This window comes from Actinia tenebrosa, unplaced genomic scaffold (genome assembly GCF_029948245.1).
Source record: "Actinia tenebrosa isolate PJP-AT-01 unplaced genomic scaffold, QUT_ActTen_1.0 PGA_scaffold1__47_contigs__length_23844297, whole genome shotgun sequence".
Taxonomy (NCBI): domain Eukaryota; kingdom Metazoa; phylum Cnidaria; class Anthozoa; order Actiniaria; family Actiniidae; genus Actinia; species Actinia tenebrosa.
This window is the reverse complement of record NW_028292578.1, coordinates 11,397,363-11,413,447: the sequence shown is the minus strand read 5'-3', so window position 1 is coordinate 11,413,447 and position 16,085 is coordinate 11,397,363. Positions and strand designations below refer to the sequence as shown.

General features: G+C 35.1%; 2 protein-coding genes across 3 annotated transcripts; one reads left to right on the top strand and one right to left on the bottom strand.

Annotated features, from left to right (window-relative positions):
- Nucleotides 1–2,689: 2,689 nt before the first annotated feature.
- Nucleotides 2,690–9,127, top strand: LOC116298582 (V-type proton ATPase subunit E). The gene is made up of 9 exons (XM_031707097.2): nucleotides 2,690–2,820; nucleotides 2,978–3,043; nucleotides 3,822–3,931; nucleotides 4,460–4,526; nucleotides 5,156–5,245; nucleotides 5,654–5,722; nucleotides 7,402–7,496; nucleotides 7,617–7,704; nucleotides 8,346–9,127. Exons 1-9 carry the CDS (start codon nucleotides 2,788–2,790, stop codon nucleotides 8,406–8,408), a joined length of 681 nt encoding a protein of 226 aa, XP_031562957.1. The 5' UTR covers nucleotides 2,690–2,787; the 3' UTR covers nucleotides 8,409–9,127.
- Nucleotides 9,128–9,673: 546 nt separating this feature from the next.
- LOC116298580 (mitochondrial glutamate carrier 1) lies at nucleotides 9,674–15,893 on the bottom strand. Of its 2 annotated transcripts, none has more exons than XM_031707095.2 (10): nucleotides 15,534–15,893; nucleotides 13,920–14,106; nucleotides 13,272–13,400; nucleotides 13,061–13,116; nucleotides 12,856–12,946; nucleotides 12,421–12,478; nucleotides 12,155–12,215; nucleotides 11,686–11,869; nucleotides 11,315–11,433; nucleotides 9,674–10,932 (listed from the first exon to the last, which is right to left on the bottom strand). In XM_031707095.2, the coding sequence occupies exons 2-10, from the start codon at nucleotides 13,934–13,936 to the stop codon at nucleotides 10,670–10,672; spliced, it is 978 nt and encodes a 325-aa protein (XP_031562955.2). In that variant the 5' UTR covers nucleotides 13,937–14,106; nucleotides 15,534–15,893; the 3' UTR covers nucleotides 9,674–10,669. The 2 variants fall into 2 exon arrangements, with proteins under 2 accessions (XP_031562955.2, XP_031562954.2); XM_031707094.2 differs by lacking the exon at nucleotides 15,534–15,893 and adding an exon at nucleotides 14,781–15,096.
- Nucleotides 15,894–16,085: the final 192 nt, after the last annotated feature.

Below are 16,085 nucleotides of genomic sequence, written 5' to 3'. Positions count from 1 at the left end.
AATGCGCGCCCTTGAGTAGCACACGTGCACTAGTTCACCCGTCACGGCTCGCCTATTTCTTTGACTAATTAGACTTAGGCAACCAATAGCACAAAGTTAGTAATTAGTTAGCTAGCTATCTATTTCACGGGTATATTATTTGCACTCTAACTGGTCCAGCTCAGTTGTTCAGTTTTCCTTGCCACGAAAACGTCTTACTCTCTTGTATAGTTAAATATTATCTTTATGCCTTTCTCGCCATTTCCAAGGAACAAGTAAGAAGATTTCATGGTGAAGATCTTGGCGAATTTATATTTAACTTGCTTTTTAAATTATCTAATCAATAACGATTTTGATGTTCTATAAATTTTAATTATAAAAAATATAAAGATAAAAATGGTAGAAAACACGTTTATTTGCGTACGTAACCAAAAACTTTCATAAAACTAAAAGGAGGGGGAGAGGGGGGGGGGGGGGGGGGGGGGGTTAAACCCCGACTCCCTCTTAAAGAATCTCAATATGCATTTCAGTTTTGACAGATCTGAAGATCACATACAAAAACTTACAACATGCTGTTATTACTACACTGCATATGTTGTTAGCAGTGCAATAGCACATCTGTCTACAAACCGCTAGGTTTTTGCTCCCAAAGTCCAATTGTAGTACTAAACCCCATGGGGGAGGGGAAGGTGTAAGTGATGGCGTAATAAGCCTTTTCATAGTTTAAGAAATCGATTCCACTGCACGTGCGATTTTATCCCCAATTTCTCACCTTCTTTTGTTCTTAATTAAACAAAAGAAGTTTAGAAATTCGGGATAATTGCTAATAGGACGTTTGCACGATCTCATTGACCTCTACTACCAGACTCCCTTGCACGCTTTCTTTTGTTCAGTTAATTAGCACCAATTGTCTTACTATTCTCATGAGGGAATATAAATTTGAATAAGAAAGAAAATTCGCAAAGCATCTTGGTAGTAGAAATAATGTCTAATAATGTCTAAATGACCGGCAGCCGATCAAGGATTTTGAAATACTAGATGGACGGCAGTTCAATTTATTTCAAAAATGCAGCCAAAAATAATGTAATAAATCCTTAATAATAATAAGATAGTTTGGTTCGTGTTAATGCGTGTATTGGGCTGGATTTAAAAAAAAAAAAAAAAAGAAAAAAGAAAAAAAAAAACATCCAGTCATTATAGCGTTGTTGTATATGAGTGCGGTCTAAATGACTGGCAATTGGTCGACAAGGATCTCAAAATGCCTTAATTCCGTTTTTGCAGATCTTGAAGATAATATATACCGTATGAAGATTAGTAGTACAATAGCAGTGCATGTTCTTTCTATCTGCCTAGATACGGTTAGGTTGTAGAACCACATGCGGTAGGGGAGGGGTAGGTGTGAGTAATGGCGTACAGGGGCTTGCGGGTTTGAACATTTATTGCTCGTGAAACCATTAGGTTTTTTTACGAAAAAAGCAAAACCAATTGCACCATTGATAACCATTTCTTTTGCTCTTTTAGAATATGGTAGTTTTTGCCTTAAAATCCAAAGTTGTGGAATATCAGGAACTGGATTTACTCCTTGGATTGGACTTTTCTTGAGGGGATTATCGGAATCGAATAATTTTTTTCTTCGTTATTTCAATTTAAAATCAAAGTTGAAAGTCTGACATTGCTCAAAGAATTGCTTTGAGGCAATTATTTTAAGAAATCAATGAAATATATGGCTTTTATTGAAAAGAAACGGTTAAGGGTACTCAATGAGATTCTATGCATTTATTCCTCTGTTTTTGCCATTTCTTTTCATTTTATTCCAACAGGGAAACGAGAAAGACCGTCGAAAATCCCTAACTCAGTGGTTATGCTGAATCACGTGCTAAAACACAGGAGAGAGGTCACACAATTACCATAGATACCACAAGTGAGGCTTAAAGGACTATTTATTACTATTCCTCTTGAACCGTTATACGCACTCCGAAAAGATCGCAAGACGATGGATGACGAAGCTGTTGGACCATCTGTAAGACCAGTTTGTGGAGCAGTTACGGCTTACAACCAACGATTATCTCATATGATGAGTAAGATTCTGAATGAAGTATGGAAGGAGGAGAACGGTGTGTGTATGAGCACAGAAGATATGATGGCTGGGATAAAGAAGGCTAATGAAGGTTTAAGGATAAGAAGTAAATAAAGATATAGTTGTGGGTTCGGCAGATGTTAAAGCGTTATATCCTAGTTTAGATGTGGAGTTCACTGTAGCTGAGGTGTGTAAGGTGTTTTATGAAAGAGAGGTAGAGGTTGAAGGTGTGACGAAATGGGGTTATACCTAGCTGTAAGTAGAAAGGAGGAAGATCTTAGAGGAGCAGGAATATCACAGTATTACCCGACACGAGAAGCATTAGAGGAAGACATCCTACTATTTAACGTGGAAGTATTCTAGAAGAAAAGAAAACAAGTCACGTGTCATTCCTCTACATTATGATTTCTTTGTTTAACGGTAGCGCATGAGAAATCTTATTAAATTATAGATACGACTCAAACAAATAATCATATTCTCAAGAGAGTGACGCGTAATCTGACATGGGAAAACATTACGATCAAACTTAGCTTAACATTCATCAGGGACTCATCAGATTAAGAACTCAATTTGGGCTTCCTATGGTTATATGAAGGTCGAAAAGGATGCTGGGATTGATGTTACCAGCGGTGTTGCCCATCGTAGATGACTGCATCTTCTCCTTTTAGAACCAAAACCCGACTTGTATTTAAGAAAACACGCAGTATTTCTTGCGAAATTTAGCCATAAAAATGTCGATCAACGATGCAGAAGTTAAAAAACAGGTAAGTTTAGACAATAATCTTATTATTTGTTTATATATTGAGGACTTTGGGGTTGAATTAGTACCTACAATTTTAATAAATTTTGGGCGAATACCTGAAGTCGAAGATGGTCTTGATATAAATTAAGCTCTTTCTCTTGCCTATTCCTTTGCCACAGATTGCGCATATGATGGCTTTTATAGAGCAAGAAGCCAAAGAAAAGTCAGAAGAGATTGATGCAAAGGTAAGATTTATTCTAAAGAGATTACGAAGGTTAAGAGTGATGTGTATTGTAATGTAATGCTGTCGGCCATGTTTTTTCTTGAATAAAACATTAGATTAGATTTCGTCTTTATTTATTGTAAAATACGCTCAGTTTATTTTTGTTTGCTTATCCCATTCGTCTGAAAAACATTTACTTAATCGCAAAATTATTTATTGTATAAAATTGTATTATTCCCGCGTGAATCAGAATATAGTATTAGATATAGCACATTGTACATGATGACAGTCATGTGATTGTCAGTTGGAGTGAATTTTTTTTTTTGACAAAATTAATAAAAGCAATATATAAAATAGATATAGTAATCAATTCCTAATAGTCAAAAGAGCACACCAAAATTTATAGTGGCAGGTTTACATTGTTTTTGAAATTACTAAAATGTTCTTATTTTAATTAAGTGGTTTCACTGCAACCATGTCGTAGAACCAAAAAAAATTTCCTTAGGGAAAAGAAATCTCTTGTCTAAAAAAAGCATTGCATTGTTCCTGTCATGCAACAAAGCTGCTGCAAAATGCCTCTTTTATGAGCTACTGCGTACATTCTTTATTACTCTAATAGTGGGTTTATGCATCATAAAAATCTAGGATAAACGAAAAAGCAAGAATACTTTACTTTTCTTCCATCTCTCGCATCCCTCCATTTTTACCACAGGAAGCCCAGATAATAAAATACATTGCAAGATACAATGGGTCTTGCAACTCAACTTTGTGGATAATTTTTTCATGTTCATATGTTTTAGGCTGAGGAGGAATTCAATATTGAAAAGGGTAGGCTGGTTCAAAATGAGAGGCTTAAGATTATGAATGTTTATGAACGCAAAGAAAAACAAGTTGAACTGAGAAAGAAAATGTAAGTACTACTTATTGGTAATAATCTTTATTAACTTATATAGTGCATTTTCCATCAAAATGATCAAATGTGCTTTAAGAAATTAAAACTCTATGTAAGTATATACACCTCCTAGCTCAAAAGTATGACTGGTCGACATGATTGCAAAATGTTTTTTCACAACAAGTAAGGTGATTGGTCGTTATGCTCCAACAATCACAAATGTACTCTTTTCAGGATCTTTTGTCACTTGAAATACAATCCCCTTTCAGTAGCATATTCATTGATATAAATTTATTTCCAGAATTCTTGGAGTACTTGTACAACCACATGACTCAAAATCACTCAAGATATAAATATAACAGCCGCCATGTTGGCTGATCAAACAAGAGAAGCAAATGAGGAATGCTTTGTTATTGTACACCAACATGGTGGCTGTGACTGCCTAATGTTAAGTCAAACTCAAGAAAAGAGCCCTGTATGGTTGTTTTAATAACCTTCTTAGATTTCAAGGTTATATATTTTGAGCCTTTTTTTCTTTTTTCACAGTCAGCGTTCCAACCTATTGAATCAGTCAAGACTAAAGATTCTTAAAGCTCAAGATGATCATGTAAAGGTAATTTGAACAATAAATAAACCTTTGCATTGGAAGCAACTATGAGAATAAACATTTCAAATACAGTGCCTTAAGTAACTTTAATGGTTTAACACTGCATAAGAAAGAAAAACAAACTATGGGGAGAACCCGAAACAGGAAACAGCTTCCCTTACAGAGTAGGTTGTAACCCAGTACATACAAAGAGAACAAAAACTATGAGAAAAATGGAATGTATACGAATATACATATTTATACATACATAGCAAGACACAAAAACTCAGTTCAACCCCGACAACATAACATTAACAAAATAGACCAGCACCTCTGACGCATTCTAAATCTAAACTACAGATTTTAGGGAAGCACTGCCTCTCACCAATGCGGCCCGGGTTCGAGTCCTGCGGATCTCGATGTCGTATGTGAGTTGAGTTGTTTGTTAGTTCTCTCCTGTGCTTTGAGGGTTTTTCGGGTTCTCCGGTTTTCCTCCCTCCTCAAAAATCAACTCCTAAATTCTATTTCGATCTTTGGGCTTTCACTTAGTTTGGATCCTAGCTCTGTTGTGATTGTCCCACGCTGTGATACAACAGCAAAAAGCTTTGTAGATTTTTAAAAGATTTTTTAAAGATCTTATTACAATTCATTTCCAGTGTGTTCTAGAGGAATGTAGGGAGCAGTTGGGATCAGTAACTAAAGACTCTGCTAAATATAAAGAAGTTTTACAAGGGCTAATGACACAGGTGAGACTTCACTAAAACATGACATACACCGTATGTAATTTAACATTGATGTAATCCCACCTCAGTTTTGCAAATTGTCTTGATTCTGATTGGCTAACATTTGTTCTCTTGATTTGTCTTTGTATTGTTGAAAATTCTTATATAGGGTAATTCCCTAGGGAAGTAGGGTTAGGAAGAATAGAGACTTTTCACCTTCACGTTTTGAAAGTCGTGTCAGGAGGCAAAACAAGAAGGTATCTTCCCCTTGGGAAACTGAATTCTTTCTCATGTAGATCTGTCTTCAATTGTTCCTATCTCCTGTCATGGCAGCCATCACGTGATGGTACGAAGCATCTATTGGGCTGTCCTTTCCTGGGGGAGAGATGCAGACTTCTTATTTGTTTATTTATTTTTGTCTCTTCGTCATAGGGTCTCTTTCAACTACTTGAGCCCAAAGTCATTATTTGCTGTAGACAACAGGATCTAGATCTAGTCAAGGTATTTAATATGGAATGCTAGTTATCAACTGGCCTGAATACTTGTCAGTAGTTTACATCACCTTTGCTTATGCAATGAACCTTTTTTCTTGGGCGTAATGTTTTTCCCATTTCAGACCATGTGTCATTCTCTTGAGAATACGATTCGTTGTTTGAGTTGTATCCATATTTATGTGTCTTCTCATGTGCAACCATTAAACAAAGAAATAATACTCTAGGGAATGACACATGGTCTTGAGAATAAGATTCTTTGTTTGAGTTGTATCCATATTCATGTGTCTTCTCATGTGCAACCATGAAACAAAGGAATGATACTCTAGGGAATGACACGTGGTCTGAAATGGAAAAGCATTACACCCAAGACAAAAAGGTCCAATGAAAGATTGAAAGTGTGTTTACATTAATTGTAAACCACCCCTCCCTTAAAAGCAACCCTAAATATTATTTATATCCTGAAACAACCTTTGGACTGATTAAAGAAAAAATCTCTGTGCTGATCTAAGTCAAGGCACGGCTAACTCACAGATCGAACCCTGAAACAACCTCTGGGCTGATCTAAGTCAAGGCACGGCTAACTCACAGATGGAACCCTGAAACAACCTCTGGGCTGATCTAAGTCAGGGCATGGCTAACTCGCAGATGAAACCCTGAAACAACCTCTGGGTTGATTAAAGTCATGGCATGGCTAACTCACAGATAGAACCCTGAAACAACCTCTGGGTTGATTAAAGTCAGGGCATGACTAACTCACAGATGAAACCCTGTAACAACCTCTGGGCTGATCTAAGTCAGGGCACGGCTAACTCACAGATAGAACCCTGAAATAACCTTTGAGCTGATCTAAGTCAAGGCATGGCTAACTCACAGATAGAACCCTGAAACAACCTTTGAGCTGATCTAAGTCAGGGCATGGCTAACTCACAGATAGAACCCTGAAACAACCTCTGGGCTGATCTAAGTCAGGGCACGGCTAACTCACAGATAGAACCCTGAAACAACCTTTGAGCTGATCTAAGTCAAGGCACGGCTAACTCACAGATCGAACCCTGAAACAACCTCTGGGCTGATCTAAGTCAAGGCACGGCTAACTCACAGATCGAACCCTGAAACAACCTCTGGGCTGATCTAAGTCAGGGCATGGCTAACTCACAGATGAAACCCTGAAACAACCTCTGGGTTGATTAAAGTCATGGCATGGCTAACTCACAGATCGAACCCTGAAACAACCTCTGGGTTGATTAAAGTCAGGGCATGACTAACTCACAGATGAAACCCTGTAACAACCTCTGGGCTGATCTAAGTCAGGGCACGGCTAACTCACAGATAGAACCCTGAAACAACCTCTGGGCTGATCTAAGTCAAGGCATGGCTAACTCACAGACAGAATTGGAAGTTTTGTAAAGGGAGTAAAACTAAAAAAATCAAAAGCTACAGCCAAAAGCCCAGAGACAGACCCCTGAAGAGAGACCTAAGAAACTCTACAGCTCACATGTGCTTGTGACTGTGGAAACCTAACCCGAGATTTCAGACGTTAGAGGCAATATTGCAGGCTTAACTGTAATATTTAACAGTTGTTGTTTGGGATTTTTTTCTGATTAAGATGAGCTTACATCCTTTTATTGCTCTAAATTCTTTTTCTTTTGACTTTTTTTGCTTGGATTTTTTTCTCCAAATTGTCAGTCAGTCAAGGATGCTGCCATTGAAGTGTACAAGAAAGCAACTAAGAAAGACATTGAAATTATTTTTGATGAGCAAAACTTTCTGGGCCAAGACTGGTAAGTGGGATACACGTAGGTTATGTAACCACAATAATTACAAATATTACACAAAAGACTGGAAATTGTATTTCTTAAAATTGATATTAAATAATTAAGAGGACTTTTTTTAAATTTCAGTTCTGGTGGGATTGAAATGCTTTCTAAAGGAGGCAAAATTAAAGTGGTGAATACTCTTGAGAGCAGACTAGAAATGATGAGTAGACAGGTTTGTACACATGCCAACTGCACACCCATCTAGCCAAAACCACCTTTCCACCCACCTAATCCATCCTCCCATCCACCTGGCCACCCATTCATTCATTAATCCAACCAGCCATTTGTTTATGCCGAACCATTCATTCATTCATTCATCCATCCAGCCATTTGTTTATGCCCACCCATTCATTCATTCATCCATCCATCCATTTGTTTATGCCCACCCATTCATTCATTAATTTATCCAGCCATTGTTTATACCCACCCATTCATTCATTCATCCATCCAGCCATTTGTTTATGCCCACCCATTCATTCATCCATCCAGCCATTGTTTATACCCACCCATTCATTCATCCATCCAGCCATTGTTTATACCCACCCATTCATTCATTCATCCATCCAGCCATTTTTTTATCAACCCTTGTCCCATTACCCACCCTATACTTCTATCTATCCATCCATTAATTTACTCATCTATCCAACCACCCATGCTTTCACCAACCCATCTATTTATCCATGGAAAATATATTTCTAGGGGATGGAGATGTAGAGTTTTACAGAACCATGAAACTTAATTGTATAATATAATGAAAAGTTGCCTGATCAGCCTGCGTGATATTAATGTCTTTTATTTATTGTTTTTATAAAGATGATGCCGGAGATCAGAGTGATGTTGTTTGGACGCAACAAGGGCAGACATTTCATGGACTGATGACAGACTACATTGGTGAAGCATAATAATAATATTGGGTACTGTATATTGCATACATGATGAAATTATTTGAAATTTTATTAATTGATGGAAATTTTGCTGGTAAAAAATCACCCAAAATAGTCAGTAACATCATCAGTCATTACAATAACAGCAACATTTATGCGATTACGCATGCTATATTGTATATGGCATGGTACATAACCAATTTCAGTGCTAGGGTAACTGCTAATTAAAGTTCTTCTAAACTTAAAACAATTATTCTCCTGTTTCCTCTAGTTACTAGAGGTGACTATTAACTAGTATGTTATTCCTATAGAGGTAGAGACTGTTACATAACAACCTTACATTCAAAAGGCTATAACAGACTCTGCTGTGTGCTTGTCATTACCCCACTTATATGAAAACTAGCCTTATCTTAACAGTTTTTTATTCTATAGAAAGAAAATTATCAATTTTAGACGCTCTTGTTCAGTATTGTACTTTGTCAATTTAAACCTGCATGTAATGATTTTTAATATTGTAAGTCATTAAATATGTTTCTGGAGGTTTAGGTTATGAGGTTTGAATCAATAAATAATTATTATAATCATTAAAGATACTTATAAATAGATATCCATTCCTAATGTTTTGTCCTAAATTAATGATAATCATTTCTGGAGTAAAGAAAATAAAATTCCAAAGATGTACCATATAATTGAATAAAAGTTTAAAAGATCTCTGTGAGTATGCTTAGCACATTCCTGGATTTATTAGTCCTTTAGTTGTTAAATATCAAATGTATAAATGTCCCAGCTGAACACTTGCATCCCTTGCAAAAGGTTTTGATTATTTCTGAGAATGTAAGACTGATAGGAAGCATCTGGTTGACATTCTTTGAAACATTGGCTTCATACAGTAATCCTCTTGCAAGCAACTCAGAGAAGTAACAAGTACTGCTTTCTCATGACAGTTTCATTCTGATGAGTAGTGCTTGTTTAACTATATATACAAAACTTAAAATGTAAGCTGTGAAATATTTTTTGAAAACTCTTCCATAACCAGATTCATTCACTTGTTACAGTGCTTCTCGATAACGAAGTAGGTTTTGGTGGACGTCAATCAATGTGTTTCCATAACATTCCATAGGCATGTTTCCCGACAGTGCTGGGAAACACTTTGATTGGCGTCCACCAAAACTATAATTTTTTCACAATTTGGTGCGTGTGATTGAGAAGCACCGTAAATGATCAGGTACAATAGCCTTTCAAAACATACAACAAATGTATCTATTATCATGGTTTATTTTCAACTTCAGAAGTTAACAAATTGAAATAATTGCCAGTAATAGCCAACATTACATTTGAAACCTTACTTCAATTCTAAAATAAATATTAGTATTCAAAATGTGTCCATTAACAATAAATTAATATGATCCATATAAAAATCCCATAAATCAGTTCATATTTCCCAGGAATCATCCATCATCATTATCATCCCTGCAGACAACATGTCTTGGTCATACCATGCAATTATTTTAACACTGTAACTTTTTAAGTAAGCAAATAAAATATATATTAAAATTCAACCTTTATTAATTCCCCTTTCAAAATTTCATCTTCTATGTACAAATGTTCAAAATAATCATTTTAAAATCTTCATTTCTTAAACCTTTAACAAACAAATGCTTTTTGCAAAACTTCCTAAGTCTTGCAGTCTAACATTTCCAGGAAACCCTTGAAAGTGTCTGAATCTTGATTTTTTTTCAATACAGTGTTAAAATTTCTTGCGACAATTCATTAAAAACTAACTGTTTTCTATTGCAACTTCCTAAAATATTATACTGCATTGTAACAATTGTGCAGTTTTAGATTAAAAAACCTAATAATGATCTATTATCAACATTTTAAATTATGTGTAGTTACAGAAAATGTCCATACCCCACCCCCACAAGGGGAATTGGAAATTCTGGAGGGGAGGGGGATCGGAGAAAGAACAAAATTACAGAGTTTGTATGGAAGAAAATTAAACGTTCCTGGGGGTAGAGGGTCCTTTTAAGTATTTCCTCCGTGGTCAAGGGTATAGATATTTTCTGGAGCTGCCCATTTCTAATATTATTGTCATCTTAAATCAAAAAACTATAGCTTCAAGAATTTTCAAAATTTACTGATATAAATACATAGGCAAATATAAATAATCTAGGTTCAAAATTTGATTTGATAAATATTTTTCTAGCAAATAATAATTATAGAATTCTAAATCTCAATTTCAAAATGTCTGATTTATCTTGTCTCTTTGTCCCAACCCATGATCCATTCAGCAACTCCTACAAAATATACAGTCTGTGCTATACCAAATAGTGGAGCTATTACTATCATCCTCGGCACAGCACCCTTGTAAAATGCTAAGACTCCTTCATTTTTGTAGATCTTGCGGGCACAGTCTATAATACCATTATAGGGTGGCTGTCCTTGAGGTCTGTTTAATAACTGGAGTCTAGTCTTGATGACGTCCATGGGATTGACAGCTAAGCATGCTGTTAGACCTAAAACATATTTAGCATAAATAATGAGTGAGTGTGTAAGAATAATCCATATAATGAAATGCAACATGGGAGTTTTACTTGGGCTACCTGTGGTCATCATCATGACCACCATCATCATGACCATCCTCACCACCACCATCATCATTATCAACATCACCATCATCACCACCATCATCACCACCATCATCATCAACATCCTCACCAGCATCATCATTATCATTATCACCATTATCAACATCATCATTCTCTTCACACCCAATATCACATAATACCGAAGTCAGTTACATGTGGTGGTCAAACTGAGGCAAGTGAAGATGTTCATCTTACCACAGGTAGCCCAGATGGATAATATATTTTGTATCTTTTCATTCAAATTATTTACCTGCTAAACAGCCAGCTCCCAGTGAATAGAACAATGGAGGTCTACCCCCTTCAGCTTGTATGCCTTTTAGGTTTAGGTAAGCAAAGATTGGGAAGTAGATGCATGAGAATGGAATGTCTCTGAAAATGAAAAGAAAAAAAAAAACGGAAATTGATTTAACTTTTTGTTATGCCATGCTAATAGCACTAATAAAAAATAGAAAGCTTAGCTAAAGACTATACATTAAAAGTTCCTAGAAAATCACTAATGAGCTTTCATTTGCATTAATTTTACTTTGTTGTTTCTACCATCAGTTTAAAGCTCAAAAATGTGTTTAACCAACGGATTTCCTAGATTGCTATGATATGCAATAGGTTCTTTCTCAAGCTCACCTTGCTAGTGTTGCTCCTAATCCTCTATAAATACCACTGATTCCTTTTGTCTGCAGTAGATCCTTAGTTATCCGTAGTGCTGATGTAGGTGCTGTTACTGATGCCGTACCGAAAGATCTAACATGCACAGACGCTGCTGCTGAAGCACCGCTGTTGATAGTATTACTAACTGTTTGACTCCCAACTACAATACATTAATAAAAGATTATTAATATCCTATTTTTTCTAGTTTGCCAATAAAAAATAATAAGCAATAATACTAATACTAATAGTGTAGTCTGAGTGCACTACATATATCTGTGAAACAGTTACTAGCCTTGGAGTGCTTACACGTTTTTATAAACTACTGGTAATATTTAGTTGTAAAATAGCTAAGAATTTTTTTCCACAAAAATATGGCATGCACTCTAACAAAAAATAGCTTCCCTTGAATAAGGAAATTAAAATAATGATTTCATTATAAATTCACCTTGTTTTCCTGCCATCTGAAGTTGAATCTTTAACATTTCCATTGGGGTGGTGATTATAACCTGAAAGTATTAAAACAAAAAGCCATTAAGAAATAACTCTATATCTATATGCTGCAACTAGTATAAAGAGAATTCAATAGCAACTTACTTCAGTTGGGGAAAAATAAACTGTACAAGCTTAAATATGAGACATGCTTCTATAGTATTTTGGCTATTAAGTTTAGTAAAAGCATCAGACTTGATTCTGACATGGTGATGTACATACCTGACAAAGACCTGCTGTCCCACCAGCGATCATCTCTAGATGTAATGGTAAAATGTGTCTGAATGATAGACAATCAGGGGAAAAATGATTAGAACATTATGAAGGTGCTAAACAGGATGATAGAGAAAAAAGTACCTGAACGATAGACAATCAGGGGAAAAATGATTAGAATATTATGAAGGTGCTAAACAGGATGACAGAGAAAGATTATAATAAGATGTCCAGATAGGTCATCAAAGCAGTGATACTGTAGCATACGTAACAAGAGTAGGTCGCTCTGACACTACTCTGTCATGCTATTTATACACTTCTTAATCTGCCACTCTGCATGGAAGCATATGCAGCAGTAGATGGAGTTTTGTCATGAGCATGCAATAAATAATGTTCAGTTAATGGGCAGTTAATGTAAATTTGAGTCTCACGCTGTTGACTTACAATTTTCCTCCAAACATTTGTCTTAGTTGATCATTAACGGCAAGCTTGATGGCCTTTTCTGGGTTAATTAGAACAACGTTCACTCCCATGCCTAGATATTGGAAAAAAAGAAAATCGTCAGATCTAGCCATGCAAATTTACTTATTGAAAAGTAATGATTCTAGCAATAGTTTTTATAAGAAGGTTGTGTGAAATTGTCCTGTACCTTTGTAAAGTCCTCTTAGTCCTTCCGACCTAGCCACTTGAAACAGGACATCATGACTGTTGGAATAGATATGTTATAAATTATGTCAAAAAATTGTTATAAATCTCATGTTCTCATTGGTTGGGAGCATGTGTATTATGAGAGCACACAGCAAGCGTGCACACTTTCAATTTCACCATTTGTGCCTAAGATAACATAATTAGATACTTACACATTCTTGTAGAGTTTTGGTCCTCCATTAAGTTGGTTCTGTAGTCTTGTTTTACAGAGATCAAGAGGAAAAGTACAAGAAACCCCAACGACACCAGCTATAGCTCCATTCAATAACTTGGCTAGAAAACTGAAAAATAAGACAAAATTATAACCATTATTGCAATCCTGTCACCTCGGTCATTTTATAACCAATAAAAATGTTTAAATCAAATTATAATTTTAATATCATTTTGAGATGTTGATCAAATGATTTAGGTAATCTAGCTGGTTATTTTGATTATTAGGTGTTCGGGGGTTTAAAATATCACAAATCAAAATCATAAAAATATCACAAGTACACGTGTCAGCTACCCACTACAAGTGTCAACATACCGGCATTTTTAGCAACCGAATAAAAGCTTTGGTAAAGTGTACATTATAAAGGTAACTATAATTAATAGGTTATAAATGAATAGAGGAATTGATATAGGATTACCTAGGCTTTTATCTGTTTTATTGCAGTGAGAATAGAAAGGACTAGAAGAAAAAAATAGTTCCGTGGTTGAAAACTTTACTCGCTGTCATGGCGCGCGCCATGTTGAGTTACGAATAAAAAATTCTTTTCTGGCAACAAAAGTCTTTTAAATAAAACTAAAACTTGACTTACCCGTTTCTATTTTCCATTAGTCGGGGTCTTTCTTTGACGATTTTTTGTTTTCTTGGTAGAAAACCTAATAATTGAATAAATAAAGACAACGAGGGATCGTGTTTTTTGATTTCCTGACCAAACGGAAAGCCCGCGCTCTCCCTCGTTGCCTTGGTAACGATTGGTGACCAATGAAAAGCCTCGTTTCCTGTGGAGGTAAATAATACATAAATATCACTAGTATTTTTACGGCACGCTGGTAGTACATGCTTAGTATGATCACGCAATGTTGAGCTTTTATATTCTTTATTTTACGAGACAAATTATTTTTGTATCCTAGATAACCAAACCTAGATCATTAATATCACAAAAACACGAATCTGTTATTAAATCAGCTATCGATAGTAGTACGAAGTCCTGTTATTGAGGCTTTATACACCGGGAATTTTATGCCAAAAGTACGGAACGGAAGCCGTTCTTTAACTATATTTATCGGGGGAAAAGTTTTGATTATACTCTAGAAATAAAGTCGTAAGAGTATCTTTTTAATAAATAAAATACCAGATTTATAGAGTTCTGATTGCTGTGCGAAATAAAACTAACAAAACTTGAAATAATGGTGGATATTCGCCAATATTAAAATTAGAATTCATAACTAGATTCTATTCTTATATGTCCGATTCCTTTGTGATCATCATAAGTCTATTTTCCATTCAATAAAAATAGATAAAAAAAGAAATCTAAGCTTTATATACAAATATATAAGAAGAAGTTCAGTCATAAAATTAAAGAAGCCGGTGTTTGACTGAGTATAAATAAAGTGAAAGTGTTCGAAGCGACTTCAGCTAGCCAATATATTTTATATAAAACATTACTACTTACTTCCATGAGTAATTCCTAAATCATCCATTCTTAGTGATAACTTTATATTCGAGTGACAAATGTGTTTTTGAATAACTATAACTTCAAGAAGTCTAGCACTCTACCAACATATACGGTATACTAAAATTGTTTATGCCAATGTGCAGGGTTATATACCAAAGATCGGCGCTTACGTCACTTGCGTTATTGCTATAGAAACATTACGTACACTGATACCACAGGAAGTCCGCATAATGACATCACTTCCAGGGCAACCTTTTCATTTTTTCTTTTCGCTCTCACTTCTCGTTCTTCATAAAATTTCAAATTTTCAAATAAATAAACCCAGGCCTCTCTCAGTGAATTGTGGTACGACTTATTCATATGACCATGAATATTAATTATGATATATTGAATTATCCAGTTTATTTACAATTTTCTTAAAACCAAAATTTCATCTTTATTTTATAGCTATATACATTTACCCAACTATATTTATAAACATAATATTTTGTGCGATTTCTATTTTAAAAAATTTTCGATCGCTACAACTCTGCATCGCAATATATATATATTCATATTTTTGCGGAAAAAAAAAAAGTTGCGCATCAAAGAAATTTCAAGATTATTTAGCGCAGCCAAAAATAAAAGCTTTTAAAGTAGTAATAAAATTGTGTTATTAAGGTTCAAAAGTTTCACAACTGTGTATCAGTGTAGCGGATCGTATTCAAGAATTCATTAACTAGTTTTTAAAATGAGAGGCTTGAGACTTACAGTTTTCCAGAAAAGAGTTAATGTTGCGCCACTTTATCACGTCTTCACAACAAGTTTATTGCGTCTGTTTGCCGCGTTATACGCCAGTCAATATCAACTTGTCACATGATAGTGTTATCAGCGATTTGATTGGCTGATTGTGATGGAGCGAAAAACGTTGTAGGTTTGATCGCGTTGTTTAAAGATTCATGAATAGGTCTTGACTAACTATTAAAGATTTATTTAAATATAAGTAGATGTTTTTGAAATGAAGCGAGTTTTCAAAGCCTAAGTATTCCATATTTTTTTGTTTTTTTTTTTGTTTTTGAGCCTCGAGACTTTTAATCCAAATATTGCTTCAAGCTTCGGCCAGTTTGTACATGTCAAGGAGCGTCTGTGTCAAAGTCTTAAAATGAAAGTGATAAATATATAAATAACATTAATATGCCTTGCGTACTTACTTTGCTAGAAAAAATTAGAATTGAAAAACAAAACAAAAATACGCCCACAAAGGTCAATTTGCAGCTAGCTTGTTGACGTTACTTAAAATCTACAGTTTGATGTCTATACATT

Bases quoted from the DNA above. Each gene is read 5' to 3' on its own strand.
- LOC116298580 (XM_031707094.2), bottom strand. From the start codon at position 14,808: ATGGATGATTTAGGAATTACTCATGGAA. The intron at 14,107-14,780 runs GTAAGTAGTAAT...TTACCTCCACAG, and splicing joins TTTAGGAATTACTCATGGAA to GAAACGAGGCTTTTCATTGG. The intron at 12,947-13,060 runs GTACAGGACAAT...TCCAATATCTAG, and splicing joins ACTAAGAGGACTTTACAAAG to GCATGGGAGTGAACGTTGTT.
- LOC116298582 (XM_031707097.2), top strand. From the start codon at position 2,788: ATGTCGATCAACGATGCAGAAGTTAAAAAACAG. The intron at 2,821-2,977 runs GTAAGTTTAGAC...CCTTTGCCACAG, and splicing joins ATGCAGAAGTTAAAAAACAG to ATTGCGCATATGATGGCTTT. The intron at 5,246-5,653 runs GTGAGACTTCAC...TCTTCGTCATAG, and splicing joins TACAAGGGCTAATGACACAG to GGTCTCTTTCAACTACTTGA.